This window comes from Bactrocera tryoni, unplaced genomic scaffold, assembly GCF_016617805.1.
Source record: "Bactrocera tryoni isolate S06 unplaced genomic scaffold, CSIRO_BtryS06_freeze2 scaffold_25, whole genome shotgun sequence".
Lineage (NCBI taxonomy): Eukaryota > Metazoa > Arthropoda > Insecta > Diptera > Tephritidae > Bactrocera > Bactrocera tryoni.
In genome coordinates this window covers 30,032,509-30,050,098 of record NW_024395977.1, presented here as the reverse complement: position 1 = coordinate 30,050,098, position 17,590 = coordinate 30,032,509, and the positions used below count along the sequence as shown (strand labels likewise).

General features: G+C 37.1%; 2 protein-coding genes across 2 annotated transcripts; one reads left to right on the top strand and one right to left on the bottom strand.

The window, feature by feature from the left end:
- Nucleotides 1-531: 531 nt before the first annotated feature.
- On the top strand, nt 532-1,227 carry LOC120780864. Its single transcript, XM_040113098.1, has 3 exons — nt 532-598; nt 677-868; nt 928-1,227. Exons 2-3 carry the CDS (start codon nt 725-727, stop codon nt 1,225-1,227), a joined length of 444 nt encoding a protein of 147 aa, XP_039969032.1. The 5' UTR covers nt 532-598; nt 677-724.
- An 11,289-nt stretch (nt 1,228-12,516) lies between these two features.
- Nucleotides 12,517-15,540, bottom strand: LOC120780862 (putative nuclease HARBI1). The gene is made up of 3 exons (XM_040113097.1): nt 15,121-15,540; nt 14,747-15,048; nt 12,517-12,833 (listed from the first exon to the last, which is right to left on the bottom strand). Exons 1-3 carry the CDS (start codon nt 15,357-15,359, stop codon nt 12,517-12,519), a joined length of 858 nt encoding a protein of 285 aa, XP_039969031.1. The 5' UTR covers nt 15,360-15,540.
- Between the last annotated feature and the right edge of the window lie 2,050 nt (nt 15,541-17,590).

Here is a 17,590-nt window from a genome sequence, read left to right as displayed (position 1 = left end):
TGGATTTTCAGTCATTCAGGGGTGTTGTGGAATCCAAGATAGAATTGCTTAGCTGTCAGAATTGCAAACCTTTCTGATTATCAATGGTGTCACAGAATCTGATTGGATTTTCGTCTTTTCGAACATACGCAAAACCAATATTCGAACCAGTAGTGCGTTTCTGTAACTTTTCGTTATGCATAATAACGAACGATATGTATATCGAATTCACTAGTATAACGAAATGTAGTGTTTCTGTAAGTCTGGTGAAAAGCATTTTCGTTATTTCTTTCGTTATGACATTTGTTATCATATCATTAAAAAAATTGCAGTGATATTTTGCGCCAAAATAAAGATGAGCGAGGGGAGCTGCAAAAATTTTGATGTTTTGTTTATGTTTATATTGTTTATATTATTTACAGAAAAAAGTAAGAAGTGAAAAAGTTACCTAACAACAAAAAAAAAATTTCTAGATTTATTGAAAAAATCATAGAAATGTTGGTACCGGACAATTTGGTGGCCCAAACAGCGGCAAAGTTGCTAATGCTGTATGGGCAACTCTCACAGCGTAATTGAACGCCTACGGAGGAGCATGTAAACCGTTGAGCAGTGGAAAAAGGTTCGTTCAGTATATTATATATAAGCATATGCATGTATGTACAATTGTGCATTCATTGATATTTATTTCAATTCGCAGTGCTGGGCAGACTGAAAGTCAGGCGTAAAGAAGCAGCAGGCCGCAATTATGCGTTTCCAGAACGCTACTGGGCATCGTCCTGCCTCTGAAAGTCCAGCGCCGCTAGATGGTATGGACCTTGAAGTGCTAGACTTTTACCCAACTGCACTTGTTGATGGCGATGGCGTTACTAAGGACTCGGGGTTTCAAGAGGTAATATCTTCGTATAACAAAAAAAAAATTGAGTTTTAATCACAAAGTTTCATATTTAGATGAATGATAGTGCAGATGAAGAATTGCAGAAATCACTTGATGACGTGTTGGATACACCTCAAAAAACCTCAAATGCTGCACTGCCATCAACCAAACCCAATACAGTGCCATCGCCCACACCAGACAGAATGCGACAGACTGCCACTTTCTTCAGTTCATTTGAACAAGTGAAAACCACTCTTGCTGAGCAGGAACGCAAGCGACAGGAGGAATTTGACCAGTTGCTGTCCGTGGCGAAAGACATCCGCGCCTCCGTGCAATCCATGGCCGCTTCGCTTAAACAATTATGCGAAAAATAATAAACAAAGCTTTTTTTTATATTATATTTTATTTTTTTATTATTATTATTTAAAATTGTTTTTTTTTTTTGTTGAAATTAAATCCTTTTTTTATGTTAATTAATTTGTGAATTTTTTATAATTAAAATAATTAGTTAGTTAAAATAATTTCGTACTATATTATCCCGACATCTGCCTTGATTTAGCACACTACAATTTTCACGATTCTCTTCCAAATTGTCAACTTCCATACTGAAATTGGCACGATTCCGATTACTTTGGCGGAGGGGTAAAAAAAAAAGAATTTCCGTATAAATGGGGTATGTACGGATAGGGGAGCTTCTAGAGAGGACGAATATCCAAAAATAATGTAAAAATTACTAATATTTTTTAAAAGATTCACGATTAAAAGTACAAAAATTTGTACTAAGAAAACATGTTATTTCCGTATGTTTCACAAAATTTTTTCACATTTTTTACTTTGTATATTTAAATACACACTCTAAGCTTTGAAATAAGCCTACATTTCACTTTTATTTTGCTATATTTTACCTAAATTTATTAATTTAAAAATCACTTAGCACACTCATCGTTGAAAAGGTTAGATTGTTTACAATTATGAGGAAAACGACCCTTGCCACATCTTAAACAGTAAATATGTAGGATTTTTAACAATTTTTCTTTGTTTGTTTTATCGCGTGATTTTTTTTTTCTATATTAACTATAAAAAAAATACTTTCTACATATGTATATGTGTAATACGTAATTTATGTGACTGAAGTACTTTCGCGAAGTACTCCTTTCTGCGTTGGCGGCCTTCGGCCGCGCTTTAAAAAAATAACCCTGGCCGAGCGAATACCCGGGGTGACTGAAGTACTATCGCGTAGTACTCCTTTCTGCGTTGGCGGCCTTCAGCCGCGCTCTAAAGAAATAACTCTGGCCGAGCGAATACCCGGGGTGACTGAAATACTTTCGCGTAATACTTCTTTCTGCGTTGGCGGCCTTCGGCCGCGTTCTAAGAAAATAGCTGTGGCCGAGCGAATTCCCAGGGTGACTAAAGTACATTCGCGTAGTACTCCTTTCTGCGTTAAAAATAAAAAAATATATTGACTTTTTGTTATAAAGTGGTGAAAGTGGTTATATCCTTTGGTTATTATGCACTCATATTCAAACAAACTTTAAGTTTTCGTTATAAAATTGATCAATTTTGATTATTATTTCTGTCAGCGATTTTTTATGATACATTGGTTTGTATATTAGGTGACGATATATACATATATATATGTATGTATTATATTTAAAATATGAGTTTGAGTGCATAATAACCAAAAAATATAACCACTTTATATCCAATATTCAAACAAAATTCAAGTTTTCGTTATAAAATTTATACATTTTGGTTATTATATCTGTCAGCGATTTCAATTTATTTTTTATGATACATTGGTTTGTATTTTAGGTGACGATATATATCGGGTGATTTTTTAAGAGCTTGATAACTTTTTTAAAAAAAAAAACGCATAAAATTTGCAAAATCTCATCGGTTCTTTATTTGAAACGTTAGATTGGTTCATGACATTTACTTTTTGAAGATAATTTCATTTAAATGTTGACCGCGGCTGCGTCTTAGGTGGTCCATTCGGAAAGTCCAATTTTGGGCAACTTTTTCGAGCATTTCGGCCGGAATAGCCCGAATTTCTTCGGAAATGTTGTCTTCCAAAGCTGGAATAGTTGCTGGCTTATTTCTGTAGACTTTAGACTTGACGTAGCCCCACAAAAAATAGTCTAAAGGCGTTAAATCGCATGATCTTGGTGGCCAACTTACGGGTCCATTTCTTGAGATGAATTGTTCTCCGAAGTTTTCCCTCAAAATGGTCATAGAATCGCGAGCTGTGTGGCATGTAGCGCCATCTTGTTGAAACCACATGAGTCAACATTTAAATGAAATTATCTTCAAAAAGTAAATGTCATGAACCAATCTAACGTTTCAAATAAAGAACCGATGAGATTTTGCAAATTTTAAGCGTTTTTTTTTTTAAAAAGTTATCAAGCTCTTAAAAAATCACCCGATATATTATTATATTTAAAATATGAGTTTTGGATATAAAGTGGTTATATTTTGCGGTTATCATGCACTCATACATATTGAAACAAAATTTGAGTTTTCGTACTGTACTTTATTATATAATATTACTTATACATATGTACATATAATATTGTTATATAATATTACTAATACATGTATATAATATTACTTATTTGCTTAATAAATTTAAAAAAGAAAATATCCATATGCATGAATAGAGGAATTTTTGCGAAAAAGAGGAATTTCAGCGAATTGCCTTGTCATCACATGGCAGCGCTCCATTTCTTCGTAATTTTGGTAAACAAATGACGTTCAAACGAGTATAAAATGTAATTTTTAAAATAAAGATTTTTTAAATAAAAAACCTGCTAAAAGTGTAAAATGTTGATTTATTTTAAAGATTATAGTGTAATTTAATTAATTTGAAGAGAAAAATGTGAATAAAGTTTAAAGTTTTTAAAGGTTTAACGTGGTGAAATAGCTTCTTGAAATGTTCGAATTTTGCGAATTTTTGAACTTTAAGGTCGAATATCTCGTAAACTAAGCGTTTGCGGTACCTATAACCGATATATTTTTTAATCAAGAGGACTTCCTCTTTCCAACGGTGCCTTCAAATCGCCGCGCCAAAGAAATACGATACGTTTATGTCTGGAATTGGTAAATTTCTTTTTAATCTGATATTGTGCAAGGTTAAACACGCAATTTGGTTAAATGAGCTTCTGCGCCCCCCTCTAATTATAACATAACACAACACATCTACATACACCACATTCATCATCCACACCTTACACTCAACACATCTACATACACCACATTTATCATCCACACCTCACACTCAACACACCTGCATCATATACACCACACATGAGGATCCCGCACACAATGGACAAAAGGGACTGACGGACGGCGCCGACTCTCTTTCTATTCCGATCCGCGCGCTTTTATCAGATATTGTGCAGAGTCGACGCAAATCAAAGGTGAGTTGCCGCGAGGTTTTTATAACGTTTTTCTATGCTTCGAGCCGTACCGGACGGCACTTGTGATAAAAAACATAAAATCTTCAAAAAAAAAAAATCGGTGACGGTAACGCGACGGTAACGCGATAACCAAATTATAAAAAACCAAACTAACAAAAACAAATGGTGACGTGACACAGTTAACAAGGAAAAAACATGTTCTAAAAGAAAGTGACGTGACACAGTTAACAAAAAAAAACCAAAGGGGGTAAAAGAAAGTGACGTGAAACAGTTAACAAAAAAAAAATGTTCTAAAAGTTGTCAAAAGACAACGGTGGTGAGTGAGGTGACACAGTTATATATCCATATACATATGTACATACATAACTATATTACGTGTGCATAAGTGCTGTAACAAACTAACGAAGTGTGGTGGCAAAAGTGCAGTGATCAAATAACATATACATACAATACACATATGTATGTAAAGAGTTAGTGTTTTCAAATCTAACCCACAAGCGAAAAAAAAAAACCGAAAACGAAAACCTAAAAAAGTGTGGTGACAAAAAGTGCAGTGAAGAGAGAGAAAGCAGAATAGAATAATAATTACACCTGCGATATACATGCATATGTACATATAAAGTGATAGTGCAGTGACATAACCTACGAACAAAAGGAGAAAAATTCATACAAAACACGAGCACAGCTACAGCGCCAGCAACAAAAGGACAGGAGAAACACGAAAAAGAAGGACAGGCACAAGCACAGACAGGCGACAGCACAGACAACGCACAAGCACAGGCACACGCACAAGGCCCACACATCCATACATACACACGTAAACTCCTACTTATCCCCAAAAGCCCCTGGAGGAAAGCAAAGTGAGTGTATCGTTCCTTTCAATTTTTATGTTATACACATGTACCTATGTATGTATGATTTAATTTCACAAAATTAAATTTACGGCTTGACCAAAATTCCGGTCAAAAAAGTAGTGAGAACCGTTACCAAGCTGTTTTCGGTAATCGGTATATTTTCCGGTAGAAACCGAGAAACCGCAAACAAAGCAGTTTGGTACTGCATATAGCGGATTATTGATTGCCTGTAAATGCTTACTGTTGTGTTATAACACAAAAACTATTCCCAAAGAAAAAAAAAAACAATAAAGTATTCAAGTATTTACTTGCAGAATTTTCCAGCAATACCCCTTATACTTAATCAAGTATAAGCAGGATTGCTTAAAATAAGCTACGGCAATCATAAGAAAAAAAAAGACATGCGCAAATAAAATTCTATTTCATACATACATACATATATGTCGCTTATACCACTATAACATACGAAGAGCATAACTTGCTCTTTCTCTCAAATCAGTATATTTCAAATACATATGTATGTACATACACATTCATACATATATCTACAATTAAAAATTATTAAATTCTTCTTTCGCGGCTTCTTACCACTGCGAACATATGTATATACATGTACATGTATAAGTATATGCGGCGCAATATAAAAATATATATATAAGAAAAACGAGTGAACTTGAGAAAATTACCTGCGGTCGGTTAGTTCTCTTTTCGGTGTTTTTCGTACAAACATATATACATATATATATACATGCGTATATATATACATACTATATGCACATACGGGCGCATGTAGATATAGTCAATATATACTGGAACAAATACCCAATCGACATTGGGTACAAATTATACAACAATAAATATAACAAAAAGGATTTTTATAAAATACAAAATTTGTACATAAGTATTGTCGCATATGTAGATACCCTCACTGCTTCAAAGTCCATATTGGCATATATTCCGCGATACCCCTTGGTTTTCATCTAACAAAACCAAGCAGGATTGCGTATAAAATATATTCAAAGTCCACATTGGCATATTTCCCGCATACCCCTTGATTTTTGATCAACAAAAACAAGCAGGATTGTGTAAAAAACAAAAGCGTAATACATATGTACATACATACATGCATATGTACAAAGTACAGTGATCTCTAAGACGAGCGCTCATTAGCACATAATAAATAAAATATCCCCCTATAGGTATACCCTATAGGACATTTGGACATAAAGTATATATAAAAGAAATATACACAGAAAAATAAACTACTTAAAATAATTTCCGGTCATTTAAAAAGAAAAAATAATAATAATAATCATTGAATCAAATTTAAGTGATTACTTATTTATTTCATTTTAAAAACTCGTATTAACTTAGAAGAGTTCGCGATTATTATCAAATAGGTTTTATCTTTATATCAATTTCGTTGATAACTCTTATTTGCTTAAAATAGTTCTCGTCCAATTATATACATACATATATACGAAAATATTTTGAAATCTCGGTTTGTTAAAAAGCCATTGGTTTTATTGATTTTTTTGAAACTCTTACATACAAAGAGTCTTCTATTCGACATTTTATCTACAAGTCTAGTTTTCACTAAGACGTTTTGATTCATTCTATACATCTTTTAAATGAGCTCAGACTCAAAGGAATCGAAAACAACTCATTTGCTAAAAGTTCCAAAGATGATTTCAGACGAAAAAAGTCCGTGTACACCGGCTGAAGCTATACGCTCAAAGCAAGGTGCTACAAAACTAAAGAGGGGTAAAGATATTTCTTATACAAAATTCATTGCTGAGAGTGACAGTTTGATACGATACTGCACTCGATTTTCATCTTCACCGATTCAAGACAATTCTGAATCGGTCTTAGAAATCAAAAAAGATAATTTAGACAATTTCTGGACACGTCTCCAAGCGGCATATGACGCAATCGTACAATCTGACGACTCAGATCTACCGAAAAATTTTAAATCCTCGGCATACACCAAGTATGAACACTGCCTAGACCAGTTCGAAGACACAAAGGCAATGATTTCTGATCAACTAAAGCTTTTAAGAGCAATTGCACCTACTCCACAACCGAGAGTAGAGCTGCCACAAAGACAAGCCCAAGAGGCAAGTTCAGGCATTCACCTTAAAGTGCCAGTATGCGACACAGATATATTTCATGGTGGTTATGAACAGTGGCCGTCCTTCCGGGACATGTTTACAGCTGTGTACATAAACCATCCTAAATTATCACAAGCACAGAAGTTGTATCACCTCAGATACAAAACCAAAGGTCAGGCAGGCGTAATAGTCAAACAGTTCGCTCTCAATGACGAAAATTTCAATTTTGCTTGGGAAGCTCTTAAAGCACGTTACGAAAACGAGAGAATATTGGTCGACAAGCAAGTGACGATACTAATGAATTTACCAAAAATTCAGAAAGAAACCAGTGAAGAATTCATAAAGCTTCAATCCACGGTTTCAAATTGTTTGTCCGTTTTATCGACACAGAATATTCCCACAGATAATTGGGACCCCATTCTGGTAAATATATGCACAGCTGCATTACCAGAAAAATCGTTACTTTTGTGGGAGCAATCGCTCTCATCGCGAAGAAAGTGCCCAACGTAGCAACAAATGAAAGAATTTCTAACTACCCAATATGAAATAGCAGAAAGGGTAGATAAAAAACTAGTCAGAACTAAAAACGTTCAAAACGACCTCAATAGAAGCTTCAATAGACCCCAAGCAAGTAGCCACAATAATTTAAATATAAGCTTTTTTAAAAATCAATCGTTCACTTCTGAACAATATAAGCAAACGTCATGCGAACTTTGTAGAGGAGGTCACAAACTAAAATCATGCGAAAAATTCAAAAAAATGAATGTTAGCGATCGGAACAATTTCGTAAGAACGAAAAAATTATGTACCAACTGTCTGTCACATGCGCATACGCTTAAAATTGCGAAAGCAAATTTAATTGCGTTTACTGCCATAAAAGACATCATTCAATGTTACATATAACAAATTTTTCCAGCTCACCCCGAACAATGCAAACGTAAAACGAGCAACAGGATTAGTTGCCACAACAAATTCTGATAACTGCCAAGAAGCACCATGCTGCTCAAAGGCGTTGAAAACCCAAACGCTACATAGCGAAAATCAAAGTAGGGTACTATTACCCACAGCAGTTGTCTCCATCGAACACCGAGGAGAACTGTTCAAACTCAGAGCCTTAATAGACCAAGGATCACAACGATCATTTATAGCGTCTAGGGCACAAAACAGGCTACAGTTACCAACAAAACTGGCCAACTTTGAAATCACGGGAATGGGCGGAAGAGTTGTTCAAAACTCAAATAAAATCTGCCCCATTACCCTCTTTTCCCCCAAAGCGGATAAGCGCATACAAGCAGAAGCTATTGTCTTACCGCAATTAACCAACATGCTACCAAGCTATCATATAAATAGCAAGCATTGGCAAAAGGTTTCACACCTAAAGCTAGCAGACCCAAACTGCAACACACCCGCTCAAATAGATCTTCTATTAGGCAGCGATCTCATACCACAGATAATACTCGAAGGTATTGAGAAAATTACTAATACACTTCTGGCGCAAAATACCATTTTCGGGTGGGTACTAAGTGGACTAGTTGCGGAACCAGTCACAACATTGACAACTCAAGTTGAGGAAGTCCCAAATGAGTACCTCAATTCACAATTGAGAAAATTTTGGGAATTAGAAGAACTCCCCCCCATATCAGTCACAACCCCTGAAGATCAGTATTGTGAGGATTTTTACAAAGCCACAACTACTAGATCAGAAAACGGTCGGTACGTCGTACGACTACCACTTAGGCAACAATTTCCTAACATACTCGCCTTAGGTCACTCTCGCACCTCTGCAATACAGCAGTTTCTAAGTATGGAAAGAAACTTACTTAAAAAAGGTGAACTCAAATCAGAGAATGATGGTGTGTTAGAAAAATACCTCCATTTAGATCACATGGAGGAAGTAACCCCAGGGGAGAAAATCGTCAACGGCAAATACTACTCCTTTTATCTGCCACATCACGCATTAGTGAAGCCAGACAAAAAAACAACAAAAGTAAGAGTTGTTTTTAATGCCTCGAAAACCACTAGTTCAGGGAAATACTACTCCTTTTATCTGCCACATCACGCAGTAGTGAAGCCAGACAAAAAAACAACAAAAGTAAGAGTTGTTTTTAATGCCTCGAAAACCACTAGTTCAGGGAATTCCCTAAATGATATCCTATTTACGGGACCCACACTCCAACCAGATTTAATGCTTCTGATATTAAACTGGCGTATATTCAAATACGTATTCAATGGGGACGTTGAAAAAATGTATCGGCAAATAGTCGTACATAAAGACGACCAAGATTTTCAACGTATTATGTTCCGAAGATCCCCCACCAGTCCTTTACGCGACTTCAAACTGAAAACAGTTACATTTGGCGTTAACTGTGCACCATATCTAGCCATTCAAACACTCCACGAATTGGCAGACAACACAAAGTCAGAATTTCCTCTGGCAACTGAAGTGTTGAAAACTCAAACGTATGTAGACGATATTCTGTCTGGAAGTCACACTCTTCCACAAGCATACGAGGCCTTATCACAGGTAATAAAAGCCCTCAATTCCGCAGGGTTTCCATTAAAAAAGATTACGGCAAATCACCCAAATATAATCAAAAATATTCCAAACGAAAATTTGTTGGACACTAATTTCCTTATATTCGAAAAGGAAAGTACAACAAAAACACTAGGCATCCAATGGAATGCGATATCGGACCAGTTCTCATACACGACAGAGTCCATATCCGCATTATCAGCCATAACGAAAAGACAGATTTTATCCTCGGTGGCAAAACTTTTCGACCCCGCAGGATGGCTTTCGCCAATTATGATCCAAGCTAAAATCTTAATACAAGAACTATGGCTAGATGGAACCGACTGGGGCGAACAAGTGAAACCTCTTCGCTTAGAAAAATGGTCCCAGTTCGCAAACAATCTGAATGATATTTCTCAGATACAAATTCCACGATGGGTAAACTACTCCCCCGAACACAAAGTCGAATTACATGGCTTTTGTGACGCCTCAGAAAAGGCATACTGCGCTACTATCTATGTGCGCACGCAAAGTGACACCACGACCACAAGCCACTTATTAGTAGCAAAAGCAAAGGTGGCACCTTTGAAAACTATAAGTCTCCCACGACTTGAGTTGTGTGGCGCACTACTACTGTCAAAATTAGTAGCCATGGTGCAAATGCATTTAAATATGACGAAATGCAAACTATATATGTGGTCCGATTCTGAAATTGTACTAGCCTGGTTGGAAAAACCACCACATGCATGGAATACGTATATTTCTAACCGAACGTCTCAAATACTTGACCTAGTGGGATCAGCCACTTGGCGTCACGTAGCCACTGCTGACAATCCTGCCGATCTAGGTACAAGAGGGTGCAAGCCACTGCACCTTGCCACCACCACCCTCTGGTGGAATGGCCCCCGATGGTTGACAGAATCTCCTGATTCTTGGCCACAATCCCCCATGCGCAACATTATCGCACAAGAAGGTCGAAAAATCGCCACCTTTCACACATTATTGGATGATGCCGACATCCTTGAACGATTTTCATCGTTTCCAAGAGCTCTCAGAGTAGTTGCTTATATGTTCAAATTTATCGAACAACTCAAAAGCAAAGTTAAGGGATCACATAATTTCCCATGCAACACAGTGACGCACCTAGAGTTGCAAAAGGCAAAGGTCGCACTAATAACACATACACAAGCGCACTATTTCAGCCGCGATATAGCGCTACTAAGAGAATCGAAGCCGATTGATAAAAAGAGCTCACTCTTAGTCCTCAACCCATTTCTGGACACGAAAGGTCTGCTTCGTGCCAATGGTCGGCTTGCTAATTCGAGCCTGACATATAACGAACGCCATCCCATAATAATCCCAGAGAGGTCACCATTTGCCACACTGTTCCTCCACTACATCCACAAATTAATGCTACACGCCGAACATCGTCTCATGCAACAGATGGTACGCCAGGATTATTATATCCCCCATCTTAAGCCGCAAATCAAGAAGTGCATCTTCACGTGCAAGATTTGCACTATGCACAAGCAGAAGATGCGAACGCAGATTATGGCAGCACTTCCACCGGAACGCTGCAATTTCGCTCTGCCTTTCACCACAACAGGTGTTGATTTTGCTGGGCCTTTCCAGGTAAAGGCGTCCATGTTAAGGTCTCCCACTCTCATGAAGGGCTATGTGGCTGTCTTTGTATGTTTCACGACAAAGGCAGTACACCTTGAGCTGTGTAGTAATCTGACGACGGAGGCTTTTCTCGCGGCATTTGCTCGCTTCGTCGCTCGACAAAACCTTTATCGGAGCTCAACGAGCCACAGAAAAGCAATTTGTGGATTTTTTAAAACAAGTGTCACCCGACATCGTACAAAAGTACGCCCCACAAGGTATCAATTTTCAATTTATACCCCCAAGCGCTCCTCATATGAGCGGTTTATGGGAATCAGCTGTAAAAAGCTTCAAATCCCATTTCAAACGGGTAGCTGGAAATTATAAATTCAATTACGAAGAGTTCACGACGTTATTAAATCGAATTGAAGCCGTTCTCAATTCACGGCCACTCACCGTATTATCGCAGGACCCCTCAGATTTCACCGCCTTAACTCCAGGGCATTTTCTAAAGGGAGCACCCATTCTGGCCATTCCTGAGCCAGGCGTGGAGTCGCTATCCCTATTAAATCGATGGGAACGAATTAAGATTCTCCATCATGATTTCAGCCGCCGATGGAAGGACGAATACATAAAGGATCTCCACAAAAGATACCGCTGGAAGACTCCTGAACAAGCGCCTAAACTTGGAGACTGTGTCCTCATTCATGATGATTGTCTACCCCCACCGAGTAGCGGCTTGGCCGCATAGAAAAGCTACATTACGGCTCCGACGGATCAACGATTCGTATTGATCTCCGTACGCAAAACGGAACGCTAACCAGACCGCTCGTGAAGCTATGCTTTCTGCCAACTTCCGATGATCGCGAATCCGAAAACCGAAACAACTGAAACGATAATATCGCGATATAATAAAATCATTAAATGAAATGAAAACGAAAAATACGCCAATACCAACCGTTAAAAAATAACAAACCGTACGCAAAAATAACAAACTGTAAAGAAAACTAAACAAAAATGGTCGATCAATACGACGACCCATTCATGCCACATATCGTGGCACGATGGCTCATATCTCACTGTATGACAAATTTATAACCAATAATCTTCTCTATACAGATTACTATGGAGGTAGATACGCCAGTTACAACTACGCCAACCGCTCGGGCTACCAATCCGCCACGCACCGGGCCCTCACCAGCGCCCCGAACTGTGGTTGCAACAACGCCGGCAACTGCACCGGCAACTGCGCCTGCAGCGGTCCTTCAATCCGCACCTCGCGGTGGCACTCGGCCACCACCACACCCATTACGGACTTTGGAGACCCTAAGGTGCCCCATCTGTCCGCGCCCACATCGCCTGCACCATTGTGGCATATTTCGGGGTATGCTACCCGTGCAACGGCAGCAAGTTGCCCAGGCTCACGGGCATTGCCACAACTGCCTGTCACATGCACATGTGACTGCAGCGTGTGAGTCACGCGGGCTGTGCCAAATATGCCACAGGCCACATCACACGCTGCTACATCGCAGCGCGGCACGCGAAGTGAATCGGCCACCCATCCAGCGCGGGTGGCAACGCTGCAACAGTTGCAGCATCTTTAGGGGGGCCTGGATGGTTAAATGAGCTTCTGCGCCCCCTCTAATTACAACATAACACAACACATCTACATACACCACATTCATCATCCACACCTTACACTCAACACATCTATATACACCACATTCATCATCCACACCTCACACTCAACACACCTGCATCATATACACCACACACGAGGATCCCGCACACAATGGACAAAAGGGACTGACGGACGGCGCCGACTCTCTTTCTATTCCGATCCGCGCGCATAATCGTTCGTCAGTCCGCTACGAGTTTTTGATTCGCTCCCGCTTTTATCAGAAATTGTGCAGAGTCGATGCAAATCAAAGGTGAGTTGCCGCGAGGTTTTTATAACGTTTTTCTACATTTATTGATCCAGCATATGCTGGTTTAAACAATACACCCCGTTCATGTGATAAGCACCCAAATACATTTTTCAAAACTCCATTAAGCCTTTCAACACAATTCCGAGCCCGAATGTGGCAATCATTGTAATTATTTTGCCCAATCGTCTGTGGATTTCGAAATGGTGTTAACACTTACCGATCCAAACGGGGTTAGATCGCCGAAAGAACAGCCCTTGGTCGGATGAAATCCGAGTCAATTCCGGTGCGTAGAACCGGCTGTCGTGGGAATTGGTGTCATCAACCATGGTTGCTGTGGATAGCCTGAATCACCAATAAGCCAACTTGGGGGAAACTTTAGTATACCATCCCACGATTTCAGGGTTAAAAGTGGTTTGGTTGGATAGTGCTGATGCTCCAGATTAAGAATATATATAATTATTGCCGCCGCAAACTTATAGTTTTCGAGATATTTGCATTTAAAGTTGAAAATTTTGCAAATTTAATTTTGCAGTTTCTCGACTTATGGTTAGTTTTTCTTCCGTATTATGCACTTTTTATACACTTACAATTCACTACAATATTTCTACATATTTATTTTTTATTAATATTTTAGATATTTGCTTAAAATAAGCATTTTATATTTTACATAAATATTACTACACGCACAATAACAATAAGTGTTCCGTGTTTTCAAATAATAAGTGTTACCATATCACAATTGATTGAAAACAATAAAAATAAATAAAAAAACTCAAATGCATGAAAAAAATTATCCTAGGCGACCAACACCTGGGTGTGTCAGGTTTTTACGATTGAAACTAGTTTTTGCGTTGGCGGCCTTCGGCCGCGCTTCAGAAAAATAACCCTGGCCGATCTAATACCGGGGTGTGTCAGGTTTTTTTTCGAGTAAAACTTCCTTTTGCGTTGGCGCTTCAAAAAAATAACCCTGGCCGATCCAACACCGAGGTGTGCCAACACCAGGGTGTGTCAGGGTTTTTTTCGAGTAAAACTCCTTTTTTGATTATTACTCATGATATAGCAAGAAAAAGGATAATGATTTATGTATTTGGCGTATTAACCTATTTTTTATTCGTTTGATAAATGTGTAGATATGGCAATACTTATTATTTGACAACACGGAACACTTATTGTTATTGTGCGTGTAATAATATTTATGTAAAATATAAAATGCTTATTTTAAGCAAACATCTAAAATATTAATAAAAAATAAATATGTAGAAATATTGTAGTGAATTGTAAGTGTATAAAAAATGCATAATATGGAAGAAAAACTAACCATAAGTCGAGAAATTGCAAAATTAAATTTGCAAAATTTTCAACTTCAAATGCAAATATCTCGAAAACTATAAGTTTGCGGCGGCAATAATTATATATATCCTTAATCTGGAGCATCAGCACTATCCAACCTAACCACTTTTAACCCTGAAATCGTGGGATGGTATACTAAAGCCGACCCCCAACTTGAATCTACATCACTGGCGTTTTGCCTTTCCAAAAATTGTTTACATTGGCTGTTCTCCCAAATAAAAGCATCATGGGTACTACCACCATAACGCGCGTTCCCAGACACTATGTTTAAGTTGTAGTCACAAATAAGTTGCACATTTTTGGAAAAATAGCCTTTTCTGTTTATGTAGCAGCATTCAACATCCGCGGCCGGCTTTTTAATTTTAACATGGGTGCAATCAATAGCACCAATGCTCCCAGGAAAACCCGTAGATGAAAAAAATCTGTAAAAATATAAACACATAAGTATGTATATACACAATATTTTTTATGTACCTATATAATGATTTTCTTACGTTTGTTTTATTGTGTTTTGTTCCTCTAAAGATGTTGGAAATTTAATGTATTTACACAATAATTTTCCTTCAATGATGTTTGTGACTTCTTTTTCTGCACGACACACAACTGTCTTGCTTAATGAGCACACAAAATCTTGGCCAACGTCTCTCAAATATGATCCTGTCTCATAGTAATGAAGTGCTGCAGTCATTCTTAATGATTTTGGGACAAACGTACGATTTTCGCCACTTTTCATATGAGGACTTAGCTCTTGTAACAAGGCTATTGCGGGATCTTTTTTTTAAACGGAATAGCTCTTCAAAGCGAGCTTCCGGCAAATGAAATGAGTCAGTTATATCCCTCAGATGTCGCCGATGAACGCGTAACATATTCCGTTGGTCCTCCAATAAGGCAAATAATGCAGCAGCTATCATAATTTGGGCACAATTCCGATTTCTTTGGCGCCGCGATTTGAAGGTACCGTTGGAAAGAGGAAGTCCTCTTGATTAAAAAATATACAGGGTTATAGGTACCGCAAACGCTTAGTTTACGAGATATTCGAACTTAAAGTTCAAAAATTCCCAAAATTCGAGCATTTCAACAAGCTATTTTACCGCATTAAACACACTTTACTCACATTTTTCACTTCAAATTAATTAATTTAAACTATAAACTTTTAAATAAATCCACATTTTACACTTTTAACAGTTTTTTACCGAAGAAATCTTTATTTTAAAAATTACATTTTACACTCGTAGTGAACATCATGTGTGTGCTAAAATTACGACGAAATGGAGCGCTGCCATGTGATAATAAGGAAATTCGCTGAAATGCCTTTTTCCCAAAAATTCCTCTATCCATTCATATGGATATGTTCTTTAATTAAATTTAATAAACAAATATGTAATATAATATACTAATATTATATAATAATATTATATAATAATATTTAACCATTTTGTAATGAAAACTCAAACTTTGTTTGAATATTAGTGCAAGATAACCAAAAAATATAACCACTTTATAACGAAACTCAATATATTTTTTTTTTATTTTAACGCAGAAAGGAGTACTATGCGAAAGTACTTCAGTGACCTCGGATATTCGCTCGACCAGGGTTATTTTTTTAAAGCGCGGCCGAAGGCCGCCAACGCAAAAGGTGTACTACGCGAAAGTATTTCAGTCAGCCCGGGTATTCGCTCGAGCAGGGTTATTTTTTTAAAGCGCGGCCGAAGGCCGCCAACGTAGAAAGGAGTACTACGCAAAAGTACTACAGTCACCCCGGGTATTCGCTCGACCAGGGTTATTTTTTTAAAGCGCGGCCGAAGGCCGCCAACGCAGAAAGGAGTACTACGCGAAAGTACTTCAGTCACCCCGATATGATATAAATTTTACAATATTATTATAGATTTTTCTTATTTATTTTTATTAAACATAAATCGCATATTATACATATACTTACATATGTATAGTATATATGTATACATATGTATATATATATATGTATATGTATATAAACAAAGAAAAATCGTTAATAATCCTACAAATTTGGTGTTTGAGATGTGGCAACGCTCGTTTTCCTCATAATTGTAAACAATCTAGCCTTTGCAACGATGAGTGTTCTAAGTGATTTTTAAATTAATAAATATAGATAAAATATTACAAAATAAAAGTGAAATGTGAACTTATTTCAATCTTTAAAGTGTATATTTAAATATAACAAGAGAAAAATGTGAAAAAATTTAGAGAAACATAAAGAAATAACATGTTTTCTTAGTGCAAATTTTTGAATTTTTAAACGTGAATATTTCAAAAAATATTAGTTATTTTTACATTATTTTCGGATATTCCTCCTCTGGAGGAGCTACCCAATCCGCACATACCCCATTTATATGGAAATTCGTTTTTTTTACCCCGCCGCCAAAGTAATCGGAATCGTGCCATAATTTGATTCACTAAGAAATTATAACATTGATAATAAATTTATACATTCAAAATATATATATAGTATATAAAATATTATTTGTACTTATGAATAAAAAAAATAAGAGTTAACAAAGCTTTTTTGCAGTAAACAAAACAAATATATTCGTATATGTTTCGATGTTTATGCATTCATTTTAGTTATAGCACATTTTCGATAACATCGATAACGACTCACCACAACCATAACGAAAGTTGAGTTTTCTGAGTTACAGAAACACTTCAAAACAATTGTTCGTTATAAACCTTTCGTTACGCAAAAGTGATATTTCTTTCGATATCATAACGAAAAGTTACAGAAACGCACTACAGATGTTTACTAATGTGACAAAACTTGCAAATGAAAACATTTGGAGGCAATCCTATTAAATTTTTAATGAGTTCCGAATTAAAGAAAGATTTTAAGAGACAACATTTATGGATGGAATTTATAGATGGGAATTCGAAATATTGTCGAAGCTAGAAGGGAAATAGTGACCGAGCGATATATGAGCGCTTGGGCAG